The 21,198-nt window shown below is 44.8% G+C and overlaps 1 protein-coding gene across 2 annotated transcripts in view; it reads right to left on the bottom strand.

Annotated features, from left to right (window-relative positions):
- AK5 (adenylate kinase 5) overlaps positions 1–21,198 on the bottom strand; it is a 277,032-nt gene that overhangs the window by 154,304 nt on the left and 101,530 nt on the right. For both annotated transcript variants that reach the window (XM_073643927.1, XM_073643926.1), the window contains exons 7-8: positions 15,106–15,196; positions 3,624–3,700 (exon numbers count right to left, since the gene is read on the bottom strand). In XM_073643927.1, the coding sequence (XP_073500028.1) occupies positions 3,624–3,700; positions 15,106–15,196 (168 nt within the window). The remainder of the gene's footprint in view (positions 1–3,623; positions 3,701–15,105; positions 15,197–21,198) is intronic.

Raw genomic sequence — 21,198 nt, 5'->3', positions numbered from 1 at the left:
TGTAAAAAAATAAAAAAAAAAATCCTTTTTTTTATTAATTAATTAAACTTGAAATTTTAGACTAAAACAAGGCCAACTAGACCGTCGCATAAAAACTCCCGGTATAAGGGAAAGTCGGAATTGACCTAAAATTAAATGTCTCAGCAAGTGAAGCTTTAATAATTTATACAATTCATAATCTGTGCGACCGATGAGTGCGGGCAATGTTTCTATCCTAAAAATGAACATTGGTAAAGTCTGTGGTGCATAAAATGAGTGTTGAAGGCAAAAAAAAACTCCCCGTAATAAAGGGAAGCGAGTGTGCGACACTATGACGGCGACTTAGTGATTCACACCCCGACTCTGCTCCATCCAGTACTTGGCTGCTCGTGATGAGACGTCTGTCTGCAACCTCAGGTGCATCGTGATCAACAAATTCCACGGGTCTGTTACCAATTTTTGGAAACAATGTTAGCAAATTTAGGAAAACTCTGAGCAAAAAGGGAGAATAAACCACTCTCAAAAGTGTGCGGTTCAACTCACTTTGGGAGCGCTCCCTGGATGCTCCTTTGCATGGTACTTCAACATCACCAAAATATTGGCGGGTTTGCAGACAACACCTTCTGCGCATGCGCTGGTCTGCAGACTCCTCCGCAAGGGCAGAAAGAAATAGTGCATGTTCTTTCAAGAAGTTCTGCACCATTTTTGCTATCTGTGAAGCCATGGCCCCTGGTTTGTATCCTTCTCCCCTGACATAATATGGCTGCAGATGGAGGAAGACATGACACGTCCATCTGCAACCTGCGATAAAACCCACTGAGCAGGAGCTCATATCCTGCCTGTCTAGGCAGAAGCAGAGTGAAGCCATGGCCTCTGGATTTAATGTCCTTCTACCTTGACATAATGCAAAACCTGGTACTGATCATGGTGCCCCTTGATGGAGGAAACATATTTGCACGTCTTTTAGGATTGCTGCTTTGCACAGGGTCTGGTATATGAACTGAGAGACTGTCCCTAGGAGAAGGCCATCGTACCACTCGGTGCTTTATGGACTACTCCTAGAGGGTTATTCAGATGGGACCACCCAGGAGGCCTGAGACCCTACGTGGGATGGGACCCTACATAGGATGGGACCCTACGTGGGATGGGACCCTATGAGGGATGGGACCCTATGAGGGATGAGACCCTATGTGGGATGGGACCCTATGAAGGATGAGACCCTATGTGGGATGGACCCTATGAAGGATGAGACCCTATGTGGGATGGACCCTATGAGGGATGAGACCCTATGTGGGATGGGACCCTATGAAGGATGAGACCCTATGTGGGATGGGACCCTATGAAGGATGAGACCCTATGTGGGATGGACCATATGAGGGATGGGACCCTATGAGGGATGGGACCCTATGTGGGATGGACCCTATGAGGGATGGGACCCTATGAGGGATGGGACCCTACGTGGGATGGGACCCTACGTGGGGTGGGACCCTACGAGGGTTGAGACCCTGAGGGAGGGGTCCCTATGTGGGATGGGACCCTATGTGGGATGGGACCCTATAAGGGATGAGACCCTATGAGGGATGGGAACCTATGAGGGATGGAACCCTATGTGGGATGGGACCCTATGTGGGATGGGACCCTTTGAGGATTGGGACCCTATGAGGGATGGGACCCTATGAGAGATGGGACCCTATGAGGGTTAGAACCCTATGAGGGATGAAACCCTATGAGGGATGGGACCCTATGTGGGATGGGACCCTATGAGGGATGGGACCCTATGAGGATTGGGACTCTATGAGGGTTGGGACCCTATGAGGGATGAGACCCTATGAGGGATGAGACCCTATGAAGGATGAGACCCCATGAGGGATTGGACCCTATGAGGGATGGGACCCTATGTGGGATGAGACCCTATGTGGAATGGGACCCTATGAGAGATGAGACCCTATGTGGGATGGGACCCTATGAGACATGAGACCCTATGAGGGATGGGACCCTATGAGGGATGGGACCCTATGTGGGATGAGACCCTATGTGGGATGGGACCCTATGAGGGAGGGGACCCTATGTGGGATGAGACCCTATGTGGGATGGGACCCTATGAGGGATGGGACCCTATGTGGGATGAGACCCTATGTGGGATGGGACCCTATGAGGGATGGGACCCTACGTGGGGTGGGACCCTACGAGGGTTGAGACCCTGAGGGAGGAGTCCCTATGTGGGATGGGACCCTATGTGGGATGGGACCCTATAAGGGATGAGACCCTATGAGGGATGGGAATCTATGAGGGATGGAACCCTATGTGGGATGGGACCCTATGTGGGATGGGACCCTTTGAGGATTGGGACCCTATGAGGGATGGGACCCTATGAGGGATGGGACCCTATGAGGGATGAAACCCTATGAGGGATGGGACCCTATGTGGGATGGGACCCTATGAGGGATGGGACCCTATGAGGATTGGGACTCTATGAGGGTTGGGACCCTATGAGGGATGAGACCCTATGAAGGATGAGACCCCATGAGGGATTGGACCCTATGAGGGATGGGACCCTATGTGGGATGAGACCCTATGTGGAATGGGACCCTATGAGAGATGAGACCCTATGTGGGATGGGACCCTATGAGACATGAGACCCTATGAGGGATGGGACCCTATGAGGGATGGGACCCTATGTGGGATGAGACCCTATGTGGGATGGGACCCTATGAGGGATGGGACCCTATGTGGGATGAGACCCTATGAGGGATGGGACCCTATGTGGGATGAGACCCTATGAGGGAGGGGAACCCATGAGTTGAAGAAGAGAACTAAACCCCTCTCTTCCCCCTTCTTGTGTCATTGTCTCTCAATGAAGCTCGGAGCCCGTGATTTCTTATCACCTTCCCCAGTCTGTACGGCTTTATTGGGTGTTTTGCTTTAGTAATCTGCTGGAGTGATAGTGTAGTGGTAAGTGGTATTGTAGTGGTAAGTGCTGTGTACGGTGAGCGGTATTATTTATTGGGCTCCGCTTCTTAGCCTGCGCTGCATCTCAATACATTGTATAATTGTGTTTGCTGATTGATTGAAACTCCTTTCCTAAAATTGTTTTGCAGCCATGTGTAAATTCTGCACGACAGACATTCCCTATTGACTTAATGAGACCCTCATGAGGAACCTCCACTAATTAGCCGGGGAACAGAAGCTACAAAGCGTCTGAGTTAATAGAAGAGGGTCCAGCAAAAGTCAGAGCATCTACAAAGTCCACCCCATATGCACATCCATCCCATATACTGAAGGCGCATTAAGGTCAATAAAAAGGCTGTAACACTTAAGTTCTCCTGTGGGGGCGCTGCAGAAAAAAAAAAAACACTTGCTGCCGATTTCCTGTGAAGAATACAAATGATCTTTTGCGGGTTTCTGCAGATGATGATAATGATACTATACGTGTGAAGAAAGGACAGCGGCAGACTATTTAAGAACCCAAACCATTACCAAGGTGAACGGTGACGCCTAAATGTGAATGTATTCATGCATTACCAAGGGGAATAACAGAGGAACAACACAAGGAAAACTGCTCCAAATCTACATGTAGAAGCAATTATGGGAAGCAAAAGATCTTTTTTTTTTAAACAAAATCCAGATTGCAAAACTGTTCACACCTGGTCGTCGAATTCGTCAGTGGACTCGGCTCCTTCCCCGATGTCTAGGACGAGGCTGAGGTCGAGCTCGCTGGGTCCTGTAGACAGAAGAAGCGTGGGGTAACGTTGTTGTAGTATTCATCACATTCATTTATTTGAAGGGACAGTCTCGTAGAAATGTAACCCATATATACTCTCATTGGGGAGAATAAGGGGCGGAAAGCACCCCACATACTGCAGCCGTAACCTGCCCAGAAGTCCAGCACTTACATGACCTCTTGCTTGTGTGACCTCCATTACATGTCACACGACAGGCGGGGCCTCTCCTCGATTGTTTCAGACCCTCCTAATTAAAGGGAATCAGTCAGCGGGTTTTTTCTATTTAATGTGAGAGCAGCATAATGTAGGGACAGGGAGCCTGATTCCAGGGATGTGTCACTTGCTCAGCAGTTTGCTGTAGTTTCAATACAATCAGTGTTTTCTCAGCAGGAGATTATCACTGCAGGACTAGCTGCCACATGCCAGGCAGTCCACGAATCTGTGTAACCCCGTCCACACCCCTGATTGGCAGTTGTACAGTGGAACCTGCCAATCAGGAATGTGGGCGGGATTATACACAGCTCAGCATTCTGAGCACTGCTACATCTACAACAGAGAAAACAGTGATTGTATCAAAACTGCAGCAAGCAGCCCAGTAAGTGATAAATCCCCAGAATCAGGGTCTCAGCCCCTACAACATGCTGCACTCAGATTCCATAGAAAAAAATTGATGACATTCCCTTTAAGTGTGAGGATACGTTAAAGTAGTTTTGTTTTCTGGACCTTCCTGTTTGTCCTCCCAGCAATGACATCTAAGATAGTGGAGGTGTGCTCCAGGACGATCCGTAGGTTTCCATACATGATTGGTAGGTTTCCATAATGAAGGTACCAGATGTCAAATACCCGTTAATCTAACATTGAAGAACTATCTCAGGTCAAGGTCGCTATTGTTATAGTTGTGGGGAACCTGTGAAACGTCCCTTAATCTTCAGCTTTAACTCCCTTTGCCTGGTCCTGACAGGTTATCCTCCGGTCTGTGACTGACACGGGGCAGCATTTCCTTCTTTTGGCACATGACTGGAGCTGTGCATGAAGGGGCCTGGCTGACTGCTCATTTTAGTAACTAAGCCAGCCCCCTCCGTCCACCAGCTTTGACAGAATTGGGGGCTAGCTTAGTAGCTCCTTCCCACACTTTTCCAATGGGGCAGAACATTGGAGGTCTCAGTAATCGAACGCCCACAGATAAGCAAGTTATCACCTATCCTTTGTATACATGATAACATTTAAAGATGGAAATTTATTATTATTATTATTATTATTATTAACTGTGTGCAGATTTAACTACTTTTTTTTTTTTTACCTGTAAATCTCTTTAGCACAAAATCTGCTGCAAAAAACACTTTCCCAAGTTCCTGTGCTCCGTCTTCTCCTCCACATTCTGTGCGGGATTAATAGTTACCAGAGTAAATTAATGTTACACTTGATGTTTTTGTCCGGTATATTTTTATTTCATCTCCCAATTTTTGGGTTTGTAAATCCATTCTGTAAAATTATTAGTCCTGTGCTGTAATTAATTTCTAATTATTCTCACGCACGTAACTCATTTCTCATACAGTCGCTATTGGGAGGCTGATACTATTAGAAAGTAACAATTATCATCGCGAATGACGGATTCAGACAAGCGGGAATAACGTATTAACATTTATCAGATGCCAACGAGGCGATCCTGTCTGCCCAACAAGCCGCAGCAAAAACCAGAGCAATAAAAGGTTATCTCCTCTTCCATAATTATATCCTGCAATAAAACGCCGCACAGGAGAAAGTTCCAAGTGTGGGAAATTCACATGTAAATTATACGTTCCATCAGATCCCCGTGGTAAGAAAGTCTACCTCCAGACAGAAGGAGCACCGCAGATGCCAAATGATCCTGGTGTGCCTTGATGCGGAGGGCGGCCGGACGACGGGCAGAATACAATCATACAGATTATATAACCAGGTATCGCTTATTCTGGAGGACAAAAGCAAGAGGAGACTCATGGGTACTGTGCAATGCTTCATTTCCCCTGTGGGGGTGCTGTAAAGAAAGTGAACACTTATGACCAGGGTAGCCCAAAGATTGCAGCTAAGCACTGGGGTTACTGGCCGTAACCATGATCGTCAGAAGAGGAGTCTAAAAGAAAATGGAGCAGACAGGAAACATAGTTGGATGGAGTTAGGGTTGAAATTTATTTTTTTTTGTTAAGGTCAGGGCTGGCAGAAGACAAGAGGACATGGTGAGAAAAAGCCAAAGAGAGTTGTAACCAGAAGCAAATGCACACTGAAGCTGAGCGGAGTCACATGGACCATTATTGCTCAGGCACAGAGTACTGTGAAAAGGATTCTTAAAAAGCCTGGGGCACTTTGTCGAGGTCAAGGGGAAGTTATCCTGTACTGGCCCAGAGACCAGGAGGCATGCCCATAAGACATGAGAAGAAAGGGGCCGTGCAGAAGAAGAGCGGTGTAGCCACAGGCAAAATTATTGCAGGTCTCACCCGTGCCCTGCAGGTCCCAATAAGTCCCTATATGAGAAGACCTATATTATGAGAGACCCATTGGGGGCTCTTGTTGGAGATTTTGCAAGCTTTAATTTACGCCACTGCTCATAAAAATCTCTTCTAATCACAAAGGATGCCCTTCTCATTAGACGCATGGCGCACTCTTGCTCCTTAAAACTAAATCATACTTGCAACTCCAATGGAACCACTCGTAAAGCAGCGCCATCTGAATGGTTTCTTGCGCTTGACGTCAGGTTGCTTTGTCTGATGAGTATCTTAAGGGCGTCCAAATGAGCTTTCAAGAGGTGGGAAGAAGTCAGGAAAGGGCATACAGGGGCAAGACTTGAAAAAAGGGGGAGAAATTTTAGGTATCACATTCCCCCTGTGCCACTTCAAGTCACCTCTTGGATTGCAATCCATGAGCATTAGTAGTATGAGCTGGATATGCTCAAGGTCTCTCACTCTACAACTCATTTGCTGCCATCAATAAAATTTTGCTTAAAAAAAAAGGTGGTGATGGAGAGACAAGAGAACAATGGTCCTACTCATAAGTTTTGCATAGGGACCCTCTACTGCCTCTTGCGGTCTCGAAAACGCCTTCACCCTGCTCTCCCCAACCTCAATAACCAATCTGTTCCTCTGGAGGACAACAAGTAGTGTGATGACTTAAGCTGCACTCCAACGTCATAGGACCCCCAAATCTATCCCCGCTCTGTGATGTCCCACTCCAGTGCTACATATTCACAGTCAAATATATTGAAAAAGGAGGAAAAGTGAGTATTGCGGCATAAAAGACATAATTTTATTCAATCAAGATGACATGATGGCAGGTACAAAAAATCACATAACATGATAGGAGATATAAAGTGCAAGGTGCCAAGTGGGTCATGCGAGTTGTGCGGATATAGATAGCTCCATATAAATACAAATGATTGGAGTTGGAATATATATCAGGAAAGTTATGTAGGGATAAATGCTAAGTAGTATGCTGCTCAGTGCTAATGGAGAGCTATGAAGCCCAAACGTATAGGTAATCCCCTTTAGTACTTATCCCAACCCCCTGACATTTATAGTATCCCCTGTAAAACTCGCCCAGGAGTGACCCACCGACAGGTGTGGTGATGAGGATGACGACGCACCTTTCGCCAATCTTTTTCAAGAGGCGCCTCTTGAAAAAGATTGGCGAAACGCGCGTCGGGGCGCGTCGTCATCCTCATCACCACACCTGTCGGTGGGTCGCTCCTGGGTGAGTTTTACAGGGGATACTATAAATGTCAGGGGGTTGGGATAAGTACTAAAGGGGATTACCTAAACGTTTGGGCTTCATAGCTCTCCATTAGCACTGAACGGCATACTACTAAGCATTTATCCCCACAAAACTTTCCTGATATATATTCCAACTCCCATCATTTGTATTTATATGGATCTATCTATATCCACACAACTCGCATGACCCATCATCCGTGTGACCCTCTGATATCTGGCACCTTGCACTTTATATCTCCTATCATGTTATGTGATTTTTTGTACCTGCCATCATGTAATCTTGATTGAATAAAATTATGTCTTTTATGCCGCAATACTCACTTTTCCTCCTTTTCCAATATATTTATCATATGAGTAGGCAACAATCGGTCCAACATCTGGTACTTATGACCAGACATCATGGTCCGTCCAGCTTTGTAAGGTGGGCCACTGTTTGTTCATATTCACAGTCAAAGCAAAATACTGTTCGCAGGGTCCACTCTGGTGGCTGCAATGTCATGTGCCGCCGATGGAGTTTAAAGTGACCTTTTTTTCTAATCTCAGAAAACCCCTTCTTCAATTTTATCACTTTGTGCCCTAAAAATATGTTTGCAATTCCAGAGCCCTTCCCTTCACATCTGTAATATTATTTAATGACCTGATCTTTGACCTCTGGGTGAATCATCTCAGGCCGTTATGGACATCTTTCTTCTAGACGGCTTCACTATTTATCAAGGTTTACAATCTATCAGGTAAATGATGAGGATAATTTATCTCAGTGGACGTTTAATACCCCTATTGCCTTCTTATAGAGTAACTTCTAAGGAATCTCGAATGTCCTCAGATGACACAATGGACTCCGAGGATCCGGGGAGGTCACGTCGGTGCTTTTTTATTGACTTATAGTTGTAATAAAGCTTCAAGCAATGAATCACCATCATGAAATGACCACAATCGATATACAAGGTCAGCGCCCGGCTGGAGCACAGTCTGCGGAGAGCTCCGGGTTACTGAAGGATGGACCCAATTCATCACATCGGGGCTGATGAGTCCTCCACGTCCTCAGAGCCTCATCTACTCTCGTATTGTACACCAGACCAGAGCTAAAAAAAAAGCAAAATAACCTGACATGTTGTCTACTCTCGAAAACCAATTATTCTGTACTCTATTGGGAATTTTTTGTATTACTAGAGGAGAGTCCTTCCCTCTTGGCCAGAATGGAGAGAAGTTCTAAAGAGCATCTGGAGGATCCGTCCTGTCCGATGTAACACAGGCAGCCATTGATGCAAATGGACACTGTGAAATACTTCATTTCTCCTGCGGAGGCGCTGCAGGGAAACTGTATGCTTACTGCCAGGTTTCTTCATAGCTGATCACTTACTTGGTCAGAACAGAAAACACTTTATGATCAGCTACCTTTTTGGTAGGGATCGTCCTTACCAGGGCTTTACGTGGATTTAATGAAACAATGGGGTTCAGACTGGATAAAAGAAAATAAAACTAGTAACATTGGTACAGTAATACCCTCACCGCCCCGCAGCCCCCAGTCCGATGAATACCCGCGCCTTGATGTCTCTAACTTTCTTGTCCTGTCTTGAAAAATCAGAAATGGATGGAAATGCCCAATTAGTCCCACACTGGCGGCAGTGGGCATTTCCAGTTAGTCGAGACCAGAAGGGACTGGGTAAGGGGGTCCAACTGCAGGTGCTCCCACCGAACAGCAGAACTGGGCACTTTTAGAATGGAGAGTCAGTGCGCATGATGACCGCCACTCATACCCTATAAGGCTGCCGAGCGATTGGCTTTTCCGGCAGCTCTGGTGCAATGGTCGGTCGCATGCTCTGTCGATCCATTGTAACCAGGATAAAGGTGCCCAGTTCTGCCACTCAATGTGGGTACAAGTGGTCAGAACCCCCGACAATCATTAAGTTACTTATTTAATATGGACAATCCCTTTAAGCTTGTTGGGAGTTTTTTAGGTTTTGCTTCTACTGATTTTTGGTGCTTTTAAGGGTCCCTCTGACCCTTTTCCTCAGTGCATGTTGGGAGTTGTAGTTTATCAAAAGGTGGAGGTGTCGCAGGTAGGAGACCGAGCGGAACACGATTTTTTTTTACACCATCATACAAATTGCCAGGAAAGGGTTAATCGAGCAATGTTTCGGCTGGAATGTCGGTTTTCATGGTTGCTCCTGACACAACCAGGGTTATAGAACTTCAGAGCTGGATGCAAAAATAATAATGAAGGCTTCAAATCCTGTGTCGTATGTCGCATTGATCATGTGCCGCAGAAAGGAAGTCATGGATGACGGAGCCGGGCGATCAATGCCGCCAACTAGGGAGCGTCGGCAAAACGTCACCGAGGACGTGTAACAGGACGTCACCTCCATACCAGATTACTGGACGTGCTGGAATGGGATCCAGGCTCTACCTGAGCACTACAAGTCCCAGGCTCACATGCTAGGGTTACACTTTGTCACTTCAGGTGACTTTTCAGAATGAGCTGTCGTATGTGTCCATTAATAACACAAATTCTGATCGTTAAATGACTTGTATCATGCACTTTTCAGCAGTTTTCCCCTCTGCAGGCTCTACCTCCAAGTCTCTGATCTACTCAAGACTAGCTGTTAAGAGATCTGCAAAATATCCAAACAGGAGAACAGGAATCCCACACGTCCATGTATACTATGTAGTATATATTCAGAAGCAGCAACACCATGGAGGACATTATACAGCAGTACTGTGCAGTGTATATGTGATTCCAGCACAGGAGTGAGATAAACACTTACTAGAAAACAGCAGCTTGGAGTATATTATACAGCAGCACTGAGCAGTGTATCTGTGAATCCAGCACTGGAGTGAGATAAACATTTACTAGTAAACAGCAGCATGGAGTATATTATACAGAAGCATTGAGCAGTGTATATGTGAATCCAGCACTGGAGTGAGATAAACATTTACTAGTAAACAGCAGCATGGAGTATATTATAAAGAAGCATTGAGCAGTGTATATGTGAATCCAGCACTGGAGTGAGATAAACATTTACTAGAAAACAGCAGCATGGAGTATATTATACAGCAGCACTGAGCAGTGTATATATGAATCCAGCACTGGAGTGAGATAAACATTTACTAGTAAACAGCAGCATGGAGTATATTATACAGCAGCACTGAGCAGTGTATATGTGAATCCAGCACTGGAGTGAGATAAACATTTACTAGAAAACAGCAGCATGGAGTATATTATACAGCAGCACTGAGCAGTGTATCTGTGAATCCAGCACTGGAGTGAGATAAACACTTACTAGTAAACAGCAACATGGAGTATATTATACAGAGGCATTGAGCAGTGTATATGTGAATCCAGCACTGGAGTGAGATAAACACTAGTAAACAGCAGCATGGATGACATTATATAGCAGTACTGAGCAGTGTATATATGATTCCAGCACTGGAGTGAGATAAACACTTACTAGTAAACATTAAACCAATTGAGAAGTAAATATGTGTTGTGCATCCGCTGAATTATATGAACCTATAAATATGACACACAACTAAAATATTAAATTAAATATTATAATTTTATTAATCACATATTAAGAATCAGTTGAAAAACATCAAGGAAATAAAATTTTCTCACTAATACAGACTATGGGGGGTATCACAGTATAATAAACATCTACGAGCAAGACTGTGTATTGACAAGTTATAAAAGTGTCAATTAACTGTTATTGTGTGCGCGGATATCGTGGACAATTACATGTAATATCCCAGGTGCACACATACTCGTATCAGAGCACACAAAATGATGACGTATAAAAAGCAAATGAGAATTCACAAGATCTTTTGTCAGTTATTTGACCAAGCAGTGCGCTCCGACTGGTGTGAGACTCAGGCAAGATAGTAAAGATATTATTATCATACGTTATTTAAATACATGGAATAACCAAGTGGTAAGGCACATATAAAGTAAAGTGGCAAGCGCTGGCAGAAGATTGTTAGGCGCAGTTGGTTTGCGGTATACATCTGTTTGGATGTATTCCTGTTCGTCTATATCAAATGTAACATAAAAAAAAAATCAATGTTGTGCCTTCCTGATTTGTAGGTGAGTTTGATGTTCAGGTTATTAGCATTTAGGGTATGCACGAGAGATGTCAGATCATCATTGGAGCTCTGCCATAGAAAGAAAACGTTGTCAATATAACGACCCCAGAATTGTATAGTGTCAATCTGAGGTGTTGAATTAGACATAAAGACCTCTGTCTCCTTCAGCACCAAGAAAAGGTTATCATATGAGGGAGCGCATGCAGCCCCCATCGCTGTTCCCCGGAGCTGTATGTAGAAAGGAGCCCTGGTATAGAAAAAAATAGTGAGAAAGAACAAATGGAAGGAGTTCAGTGATGAGTTCACATATTCACATTCTGGGGTCGTTATCTCGTGCAATAAGGTTGGTGTAATTTATAGTGCAAAATGCCCATGTAATAAGATATATATTGGCCTTACCACAAGGGAGCTCCGAAGAAGAACAAGAGAACATGTCTTGGACATAAAAGCAGCAGTAGAAATGAGTGCTATTGCCGAGCTGAAGAGCTTACCTCGCCACTGTAAGTTGTTTCACAGCTAAAGGTAAGTATCATTGATAAGAGTACGAATAGATGTACGTGGGGGGAACTGGAAAAAATGTCTACCCAAGAAGGCAGTACGGTGGATGAACACCTTGTTTCCTAAAAGTCTGAACGAGTCACTATGCTTTGCACCCTTTTTATAAGCGATATATGGTTTTCTGATCCTATGTATTATATTTTAATGTTCATTTACTTTTTATATGTTTTTAACTTTCTTTTCTTGTGTTCTTGGTTAGTTATTTTCATCCATGACGGAATCCAATGCACCCTTCTTCTCATGAAGTGGCTGGACCACTCGCTATCGAATTAATCTTTTTATCTGCTGTTCAGCGTGATACATTATTTCACTTTTGCTTTCTCATTTGTTTTCACGTTTTTCTTCCCTTCTCTTTTTTTCTCCCCTCCTTCTTTCTTCTGTCCTTTTTCTTTCCCTCCCTTCCCTCCTCCTATCCTTGTCCCCATTCCTTTCTCCACCTCCTCCTTCCCCCTTCTTTCTTCCTTTTACCCTCCCTTTTTTCCCTTTCCTCTCTTTCCTTCCCTTTTTCTTATATTTATATTTCCTTCTTATTTAGGGATATATTCAGGTTTCACACACTTTTATATTTATAATATATATTTTTTAACCCTTTATACATTTTATATATTTTTTTTGATCAGCTTCTTATGACGTGGCACGTCTTAATATTGTTACACTTACATCTATACACAATTCTATGCCGGCTCGCATCACATTATGAGCTTTATGATCACCTTTTTCCTGATAACACAGATATTGGGTCTCACATCTTTTTTTCACCACCCAAACTTTTTCTTGTTGCTCTTGTGACATTCTCTTCATTAGATTACCCTTATAACATTCTTTCCTTAGATCGTGATCCTTTGCGTTCCACAGTGAAACGCATAACAGACACGCGTGCGGTCCAGCGTGAAGCGCAAGTCACATCACTTCCGCCCTGTATTAACTAATCATCTCCGTGCAATCCAGGGTGGAACGCACGCCAACGGCACTTCCTCTTGGCGCGCCATGCTCCTTTGAGACGCGACCCCCCTGAGCGGATAGGACGTCGGTTTAACCATGCATGGTTAGACATAGATGCACTAAAAGAACAGCTGTAATTAATATTGAAATCTACCCACAAACGAGCGATTGGTCAGTTACACTTGAAATGGTCCATTTCCCGGTTCAGGAGAGTTCCCTCGTCAAAGCAGAAGTCGAAACGCGCGTCGAGCACATGCAGTACCCGGGTCACTATCTAACAACTATTATATCTATTATATGTTCTTTATGTACTGTGTCTATTTGACACACAAACTGTTCTCTCTCTCTGCACAATATAACTTTATAGCACTTGCCACTTTACTTTATATGTGCCTTACCACTTGGTTACTGCATGTATTTAAATAACGTATGATAATAATATCTTTACTATCTTGCCTGAGTCTCACACCAGTCTGAGCGCACTGCTTGGTCAAATAACTGACAAAAGATCTTGTGAATTCTCATTTGCTTTTTATACGACTTTGTGTGCTCTGATACGAGTATGTGTGCACCTGGGATATTGCATGTAATTGTCCACTATATCCGAGCACACAATAACAGTTAATTGACACTTTTATAACTTGTCAATACACAGTCTTGCTCAAAGATCAAATAAATGTTTATTATATTGTGATTCCCCCATAGTCTGTAATTGTGAGGGAAATTTTCCCCTTGATGTTTTTTAGCTGAATCTTAATATGTGATTAATAAAATTATAATATTCTTTTCAATATTTTAATTGTGCGTCATATTTATAGGTTCATACACTTACTAGTAAACAGCAGCATGAATGACATTATACAGAAGTACTGAGCAATGTTTCTGTAATTCCAGTACTGGAGTGAGATAAACACTTACTAGTAAACAATAGCATGGAGCATATTATACAGCAGTACTGAGCAGTGTATCTGTGATTCCAGCACTGGAGTGAGATAAACACTTACTATTAAACAGCAGCATGGAGTATATTATAGAGTAGTACTGAGCAGTCTGTCTGTGATTCCAGCACTGGAGTGAGATAAACACTTACTAGTAAACAGCAGCATGGAGTATATTATAGAGTAGTACTGAGCAGTCTGTCTGTGATTCAAGCACTGGAGTGAGATAAACACTTAATAGTAAACAGCAGCATGAAGTATGTTATACAGCAGTACTGAGCAGTGTCTCTGTGATTCCAGCAATGGAGTGAGATAAACACTTAATAGTAAACAGCAGCATGAAGTATGTTATACAGCAGTACTGAGCAGTGTCTCTGTGATTCCAGCACTGGAGTGAGATAAACACTTAATAGTAAACAGCAGCATGGAGTATATTATAGAGTAGTACTGAGCAGTCTGTCTGTGATTCCAGCACTGGAGTGAGATAAACACTTAATAGTAAACAGCAGCATGAAGTATGTTATACAGCAGTACTGAGCAGTGTCTCTGTGATTCCAGCACTAGAGTGAGATAAACACTTACTAGAAAACAATAGCATAGAGTATATTATACAGCAGTACTGAGCAGTGTCTCTGTGATTCCAGCACTGGAGTGAGATAAACACTTACTAGTAAACAATAGCATGGAGTATATTACACAGCAGTACTGAGCAGTGTTTCTGTGATTCCAGCACTGGAGTTGGATAAACACTTACTAGTAAACAGCAGCATGGATGATATTATAAAGCAATAGAAATACAGAATCCGGACTGCTATTAAATATAGAAATGACATTAAAAAAGATTTATGGATGGTCGTTAACTCTAAAGTTCTAGATTACAGTGCATCTATGGCTTGCATCCCTGCTCCATTGCCCTGTTTATTTTGCAATGCACAAGTCAGTGCAGAACAGACAGGCAGTGTGTTGTACAGCGGATGAATGCTATTAGACCATGTTACACTAAACCTGACATTTTTCCCAAACGTCCCCTTCAAACGATAACATAATAGATCCATAATTATTGATTCATAATATCATTTTCCATCAATTAATAAATCAATTAATGCCACATTAGCATTGATAAAATAATCAATCTGATTTACTCACCGGCTACGGGTTCCTTAGCTGGAAATAACTTATTGTCAACGGCCGCACTGATGTCGAAGAAGACGTCCTCCTCGTCCCTGTCTGCGTCAAACTGGAAAGAAGCAGCGAGAGGGAGACCATGACCTACAGCCCGGTGGGATTTCTATGTAACATTTTTTTTTCTCCATTTAACTTCTAATTAAAGTTAATATAAATGTAACGCTAATATTAGTGAATGGTAAAATGGCGCCTAACACAAACTACGACACATCTCACAACAAAAACGGCCTTATATAGTGACGTTTATAGAAGAATTAAGGGATGGCTGTTATTACTATGGATGTGGGAAGGTGAAAACAAAAATCTTCTTTGGGTCGTCTGAACAAAAAACTACATTTCTAATCAGTAAAGAGGTGAATTTAGGACCAGGGTGGCGCGGCGTGCCGCTCTCATGTGGCATCTATAAGTAGGATGCTTTCTGGGAGGGCAGGAGCGTTGTCCCAAGTGCGGACCCTGCTAATATCCTGCCGTGATCACATCTATTTTATAGTCTACGTCCTATCTACACAGTCTCCATTCAACAGATGCCCAATCTCTGCCCCCATAATGCCCGCTACACCACCTCCACAAGATGCCGGGCCAGAAGAAACCCTGATTTTGGGATTCAGGAGTTTGGCTAGCGCTTCTAGGTGTCTGAGAGGTTTCCTTTTTTTCCCCAGGAGACTTGACAAGTACGGTCTTACTACAACATGGAAAAGAAGAGCAGATGTACAGAACCATACGCGTTATTAGTGCCAGCTGAATATGAAGAAGAGGAGGATAGGGGAGTCCGGAGAGAGGAAAAGGAGGACAGAGGAGTCTGGAGGGAGGAGGACAGAGGAGTCTGGAGGGAAGAAGAGGAGGATAGAGGAGTCTGGAGGGAGGAGGACAGAGGAGTCTGGAGGGAAGAAGAGGAGGATAGAGGAGTCTGGAGGGAGGAGGACAGAGGAGTCTGGAGGGAAGAAGAGGAGGATAGAGGAGTCTGGAGAGAGGAAAAGGGGGACAGAGGAGTCTGGAGAGAGGAGGACAGAGGAGTCTGGAGGGAAGAAGAGGAGGATAGAGGAGTCTGGAGAGAGGAAAAGGAGGACAGAGGAGTTTGGAGGGAAGAAGAGGAGGATAGAGGAGTCTGGAGGGAGGAGTACAGAGGAGTCTGGAGAAAAGAGGAGGATAGAGGAGTTTGGAGGGAGCAGGAAGCAAGAAAAGTCTGGAGGAGTCTAGCAGTGGCTTGTGATACAGATTACAAGAGCGTTTTGAAATTCTGAGTGTTCCTGTGTATGGGGGTCTCAAAAGAGATAGCTGATGGCCCCAAACATCTCATGTGTAGGGGGGGTCTTTAGGGTTTCCTTCATTTCAACGTCTGGGACATTCAGGCACATAAATAACTTCCCTATTCCTGGAGTTTGCTCCACACCTCCTGGAAAATAACAATAGGGTCCTAACATCACTCCAAAGACATGCTGATAGGGAATGTAGATTGTGAGCCCCAATGGGGACAGCGCCCATAATGTCTGTAAATCGTCTGAATTGTAAAGCGCTGCGGAATATGTTGCCGCTATATACGGTAAATAAAAAGATTATTATTATTATTAACATCGCACCCTCGACCATGAGGCAAATGAAAAATCTGCCTTATATCAACCAGAGCGACCCGTATACATAGAATATCTCAGTATACAGCCTCGGTTGTGGCGCACGGAGCACCTTAAATCCCGGCAGAAGTAACGTCTATGCAGAGCGCCGGCAGCAGCTTCAGACCAATCTGCCCCCATTATCCGACAAACACTTGACTGACGAGGTAAAAGCTTTGGATTACTTCTGCGGCCATTACTCCATCAAGTTAACGCGCTGGAAGCAGAAAGCCACAATATTCCTCATATCACACGAGACCCCAAATGTAAAAACAAAGTCACCAAAATGAGTTTCAAAAGAGGATAAAATACTAGAAAGAAAGGTTACCCCGGATGAGAACAGCAACCTTAAAGGCGTTCTCTGAGAAAAGAAACTCATCGATGACAACTGCAGAAATGGCACCGATCTTGTTTGTGGGTTGCATCTGGTACTGTCCCGACCAAGTGAATGTTGCAATACCAGACACGGCCATGGACAGGAGAGGCACTGTTTCAGCAATAAGTAAGCCATGTGTTTCTTATTTTATACAACCCCTTTAAGGTCACCATTTCTGGAAGAAAGCAGACAGTTTTTGTTTTTTAAATCTAACACAACTCCAAATTATATGTGCAACCAAGTGTTTATTTTTGCCAGTTCTTAAAGACGACCTATCATTTGCCATAAAAATAACATTTTTTTAAATTGATCTAAATGCCGCTGTTCTCCTGAATCAGGTGACATTTTTCTTTTGTTCCTGCGTCTCTCCGTCCTTTCACGAGATATGATTGTATCTTCCCTGTATATAAATCTAATCTATTCAACTAACAAGGTGTAATCCTCAAGAAGACCCCCACAGAGAAAGGATGAGGAGAACGCCCACTTGGCTAACACACGCTGAAGAGGAGGCCATAACTCCAGATTAAGGAGAACAGAGGCATTTACATCAGGCAGAAAAAGATGACACATTTATGGCAAGTTCTCATTAATTGTTTGTTCCAGACACAAGAGCCCAATAAGTTCCCCAAAAGGTGTTCCTACACAGATACCCCCCCAGACCACATGGCCTGCCACAAAGATGTCTGCCACAGCACTGCCTGCAGGGTGGCTGCCACCAAGATGCATCTTCCCTCTGATGCCTACAACAAAGATACGCCCCAGGCTGCCTGCCAAAGATACGCCCCAGGCTGCCTACAACAAAGATACGCCCCAGGCTGCCTGCCAAAGATACGCCCCAGGCTGCCTGCCAAAGATACGGCCCAGGCTGCCTGCCAAAGATACGCCCCAGGCTGCCTGCCAAAGATACGGCCCAGGCTGCCTGCCAAAGATACGCCCCAGGCTGCCTGCCAAAGATACGCCCCAGGCTGCCTGCCAAAGATACGCCCCAGGCTGCCTGCCAAAGATACACCCCAGGCTGCCTGCCAAAGATACGGCCCAGGCTGCCTGCCAAAGATACGCCCCAGGCTGCCTGCCAAAGATACACCCCAGGCTGCCTACAACAAAGATACGCCCCAGGCTGCCTGCCAAAGATACGCCCCAGGCTGCCTGCCAAAGATATGCCCCAGACTGCCTGCAAAAGATAAGCCCCAGGCTGCCTGCCAAAGATACGCCCCAGGCTGCCTGCCAAAGATACGCCCCGGGCAGCCTGCCAAAGATACGGCCCAGGCTGCCTGCCAAAGATACGGCCCAGGCTGCCTGCCAAAGATACGCCCCAGGCTGCCTGCCAAAGATACGCCCCAGACTGCCTGCCAAAGATACGCCCCAGACTGCCTGCCAAAGATACGGCCCAGGCTGCCTGCCAAAGATACGCCCCAGGCTGCCTGCCAAAGATACGCCCCAGGCTGCATCCCAAATATACGCCCCAGACTGCCAGCCAAAGATACGCCCCAGACTGCCTGCCAAAGACACGCCCCAGACTGCATCCCAAATATACGCCCCAGACTGCCTGCCAAAGATACGCCCCAGACTGCCTGCCAAAGATACGCCCCAGGCTGCCTGCCAAAGATACGCCCCAGACTGCCTGCCAAAGATACGCCCCAGACTGCCTGCCAAATATACGCCCCAGACTGCCTGCCAAAGATACGCCCCAGACTGCCTGCCAAAGATACACCCCAGACTGCCTGCCAACGAGACACCCCAGGCTGCCTGCCAACGAGACACCCCAGGCTGCCTGCCAACGAGACACCCCAGGCTGCCTGCCAACGTGATGCCCTCCAGATGTCTCACAGAAAACCTGCCATGGATATTCCTTCTCTTTCTTTCCATGGAGATTTTCCCTTACCATCAATAAAAAAGATCATTCAATTACCTGGAGATCAGGACTGAGTCTGTGCAAGGATCGGGTGACAGAAATGTGACACTTTAATGGGAATAAATTGTTCTCGGGAGGAATCATCCGATCTACATGATTACCTTGAAATAATCACGTTGATTAAACTGGTGTCATCCAGGATTTCGCTACTTCGCCATGACGTATTCCAACAATGTAATAAGTAACATATGATGGGGACAACAGATGGCAGCCAGTCGTTTTATGTTTCTTTCCTATTTTCATATCATGTCCCTTATGAAGGATCAATATGAAGATAAGAAGCCTTCAGTCTGACTCTCCCCTAGATAAACTCATCGAGGTCTGAGCGGATGAGGCCAAAACCGATGAGTCCATCGGGATCCAACACCTGATCCATGTTCAGATCTTATGGTTTGACAGTCGGATACATTGTACTTAGTGATACATTGTATCAGCTTGTAGCATTGCCTAGACTGGATACAACGGTAACAAACTTTGAGAAGTATTAGGTCTGAAAAGGTTTTCAGCTTATGACACCAGGGCCCCTATAACTCTGCCCCTACAACCTAGGTAAGACCTGTCACATTTTGATTTTTGGTATAAGGTCGGCATGCTGCTGGCTTCTCGGATAACTTGGGGCTCATCTATTGGATTGCTATCTTTTGGGTAAGGTGTTTGGAACAGGACGAATTTCACTTTAAGAGCTCGTGCACATGGTCGTATATTCGGTCCGAGTGTGATCCGAAAAAACATTGGATCGCACTTGGCCCAATGTTATTCTATGGGCCTGTAAATGTCCAAAAAAACCACAGCATGCTCAATTTGCATCTGATATTCGGATCGCGCTCGGCCATTCAAGGCAATGAGTGCGTGTCAAACATTGGACTGCACTCGGATGACATCTGAGTGCAGCCCGATTTCCACGGATTGACAGAAAGGAGATGATGGAGAAATATTTTTGTCCATCTTCTCCTCATCCGAGAGAATCAGCTCATACTATGGTCAAACTGATCAATCTCTGATGAGAGTTTGATCAGTGTGATTCGCATAATTGACCCGATGCTTGCGGGTGACAGAATATTTGCTCAGTGACTTGCATGGCCGAGTGCGATCCGAATATCAGATGCAAATCGGGCATGCTGCGATTTTTTTCCCAACTCTGTTCGAGGAAATTTAATTTAATGAGTCCACCACTGAGGACCGCCCACTGGACTCCTAATCATAGACAAAGCAGAGATCTCAGTGAATACTTTATAAAGTTAATGGATCTTTTCCCATAAAACGACATCTATATTATCCCTCTCCTCTTGGATGCTCCCATGGCCGTCTACGGTCTTCGCTGGGGATCCTAGAAGAGTCTGATTTGCCGTTATAGAGCTTATTACAGTACTGCATTCTTTATATAGTCGAAAGGTCAAAGTTTCGACATTGATTATAACAATGACACCAAAACTGCACAAACAAAAAGAAAATTATCAGCAGGAAAACCTATTTTCTATATCCAAACCACAGGGAGATTTTCAATAAGACCCACGAGACCCCGGTGACAATCAATAACATGCGGTATTGATACGAGCGCACAAGATTAGCGAGCAGAGAGCGAATCCTCGGGAGAATGCGCCCCTCGTCCTATCGATCTTACAATGAGCGGGTCGTCTCATATAAATAGAATCAAGTGTATCACATGGCAAACGTCTCCTAAAGCCGCAGATCCCCCGAGGGGAGAGACTGTGCCCTGAATATCACAACCAGATTTATCTTACTGACAAGGACCTCGGAGTTCGGCCATTCTTTTATTTTTACCCCCTCGGCCTGGAATGAAGTCCATTCATCATCTTTAATGGTAAATGGAGCACAATTATGTCAAGTGCATTATGAACGGGTCGAGGTGAGAACAATGCAGCGAACCTCCGCCGAAATCCTGAGACACCGCTCGATAGAACGTCCAAAGGTCCGATCTCTGGGGGACGAGTACAAGACAGCACAACAAGCATCAGTCTCCCAGACTATCCGCCATTACCAATGTCCAGAGCATCAGGATCAGAATTACTCCGAGCAGAAAACTAGAAGCGACAAGTTCACCAGCCCAGAAAGTTTCTGAAATTAACTATTTACATCCGTGTTCTTAGGGGAATGAATGGCCTTTCTGCCCACTGAGGTGCCATAATACAACTGTCTAT

This window comes from Phyllobates terribilis, unplaced genomic scaffold, assembly GCF_046119375.1.
Source record: "Phyllobates terribilis strain yellow unplaced genomic scaffold, ASM4611937v1 Scaffold_8__6_contigs__length_399053987, whole genome shotgun sequence".
NCBI lineage: Eukaryota > Metazoa > Chordata > Amphibia > Anura > Dendrobatidae > Phyllobates > Phyllobates terribilis.
This window is presented reverse-complemented; position numbering and strand designations above follow the sequence as displayed.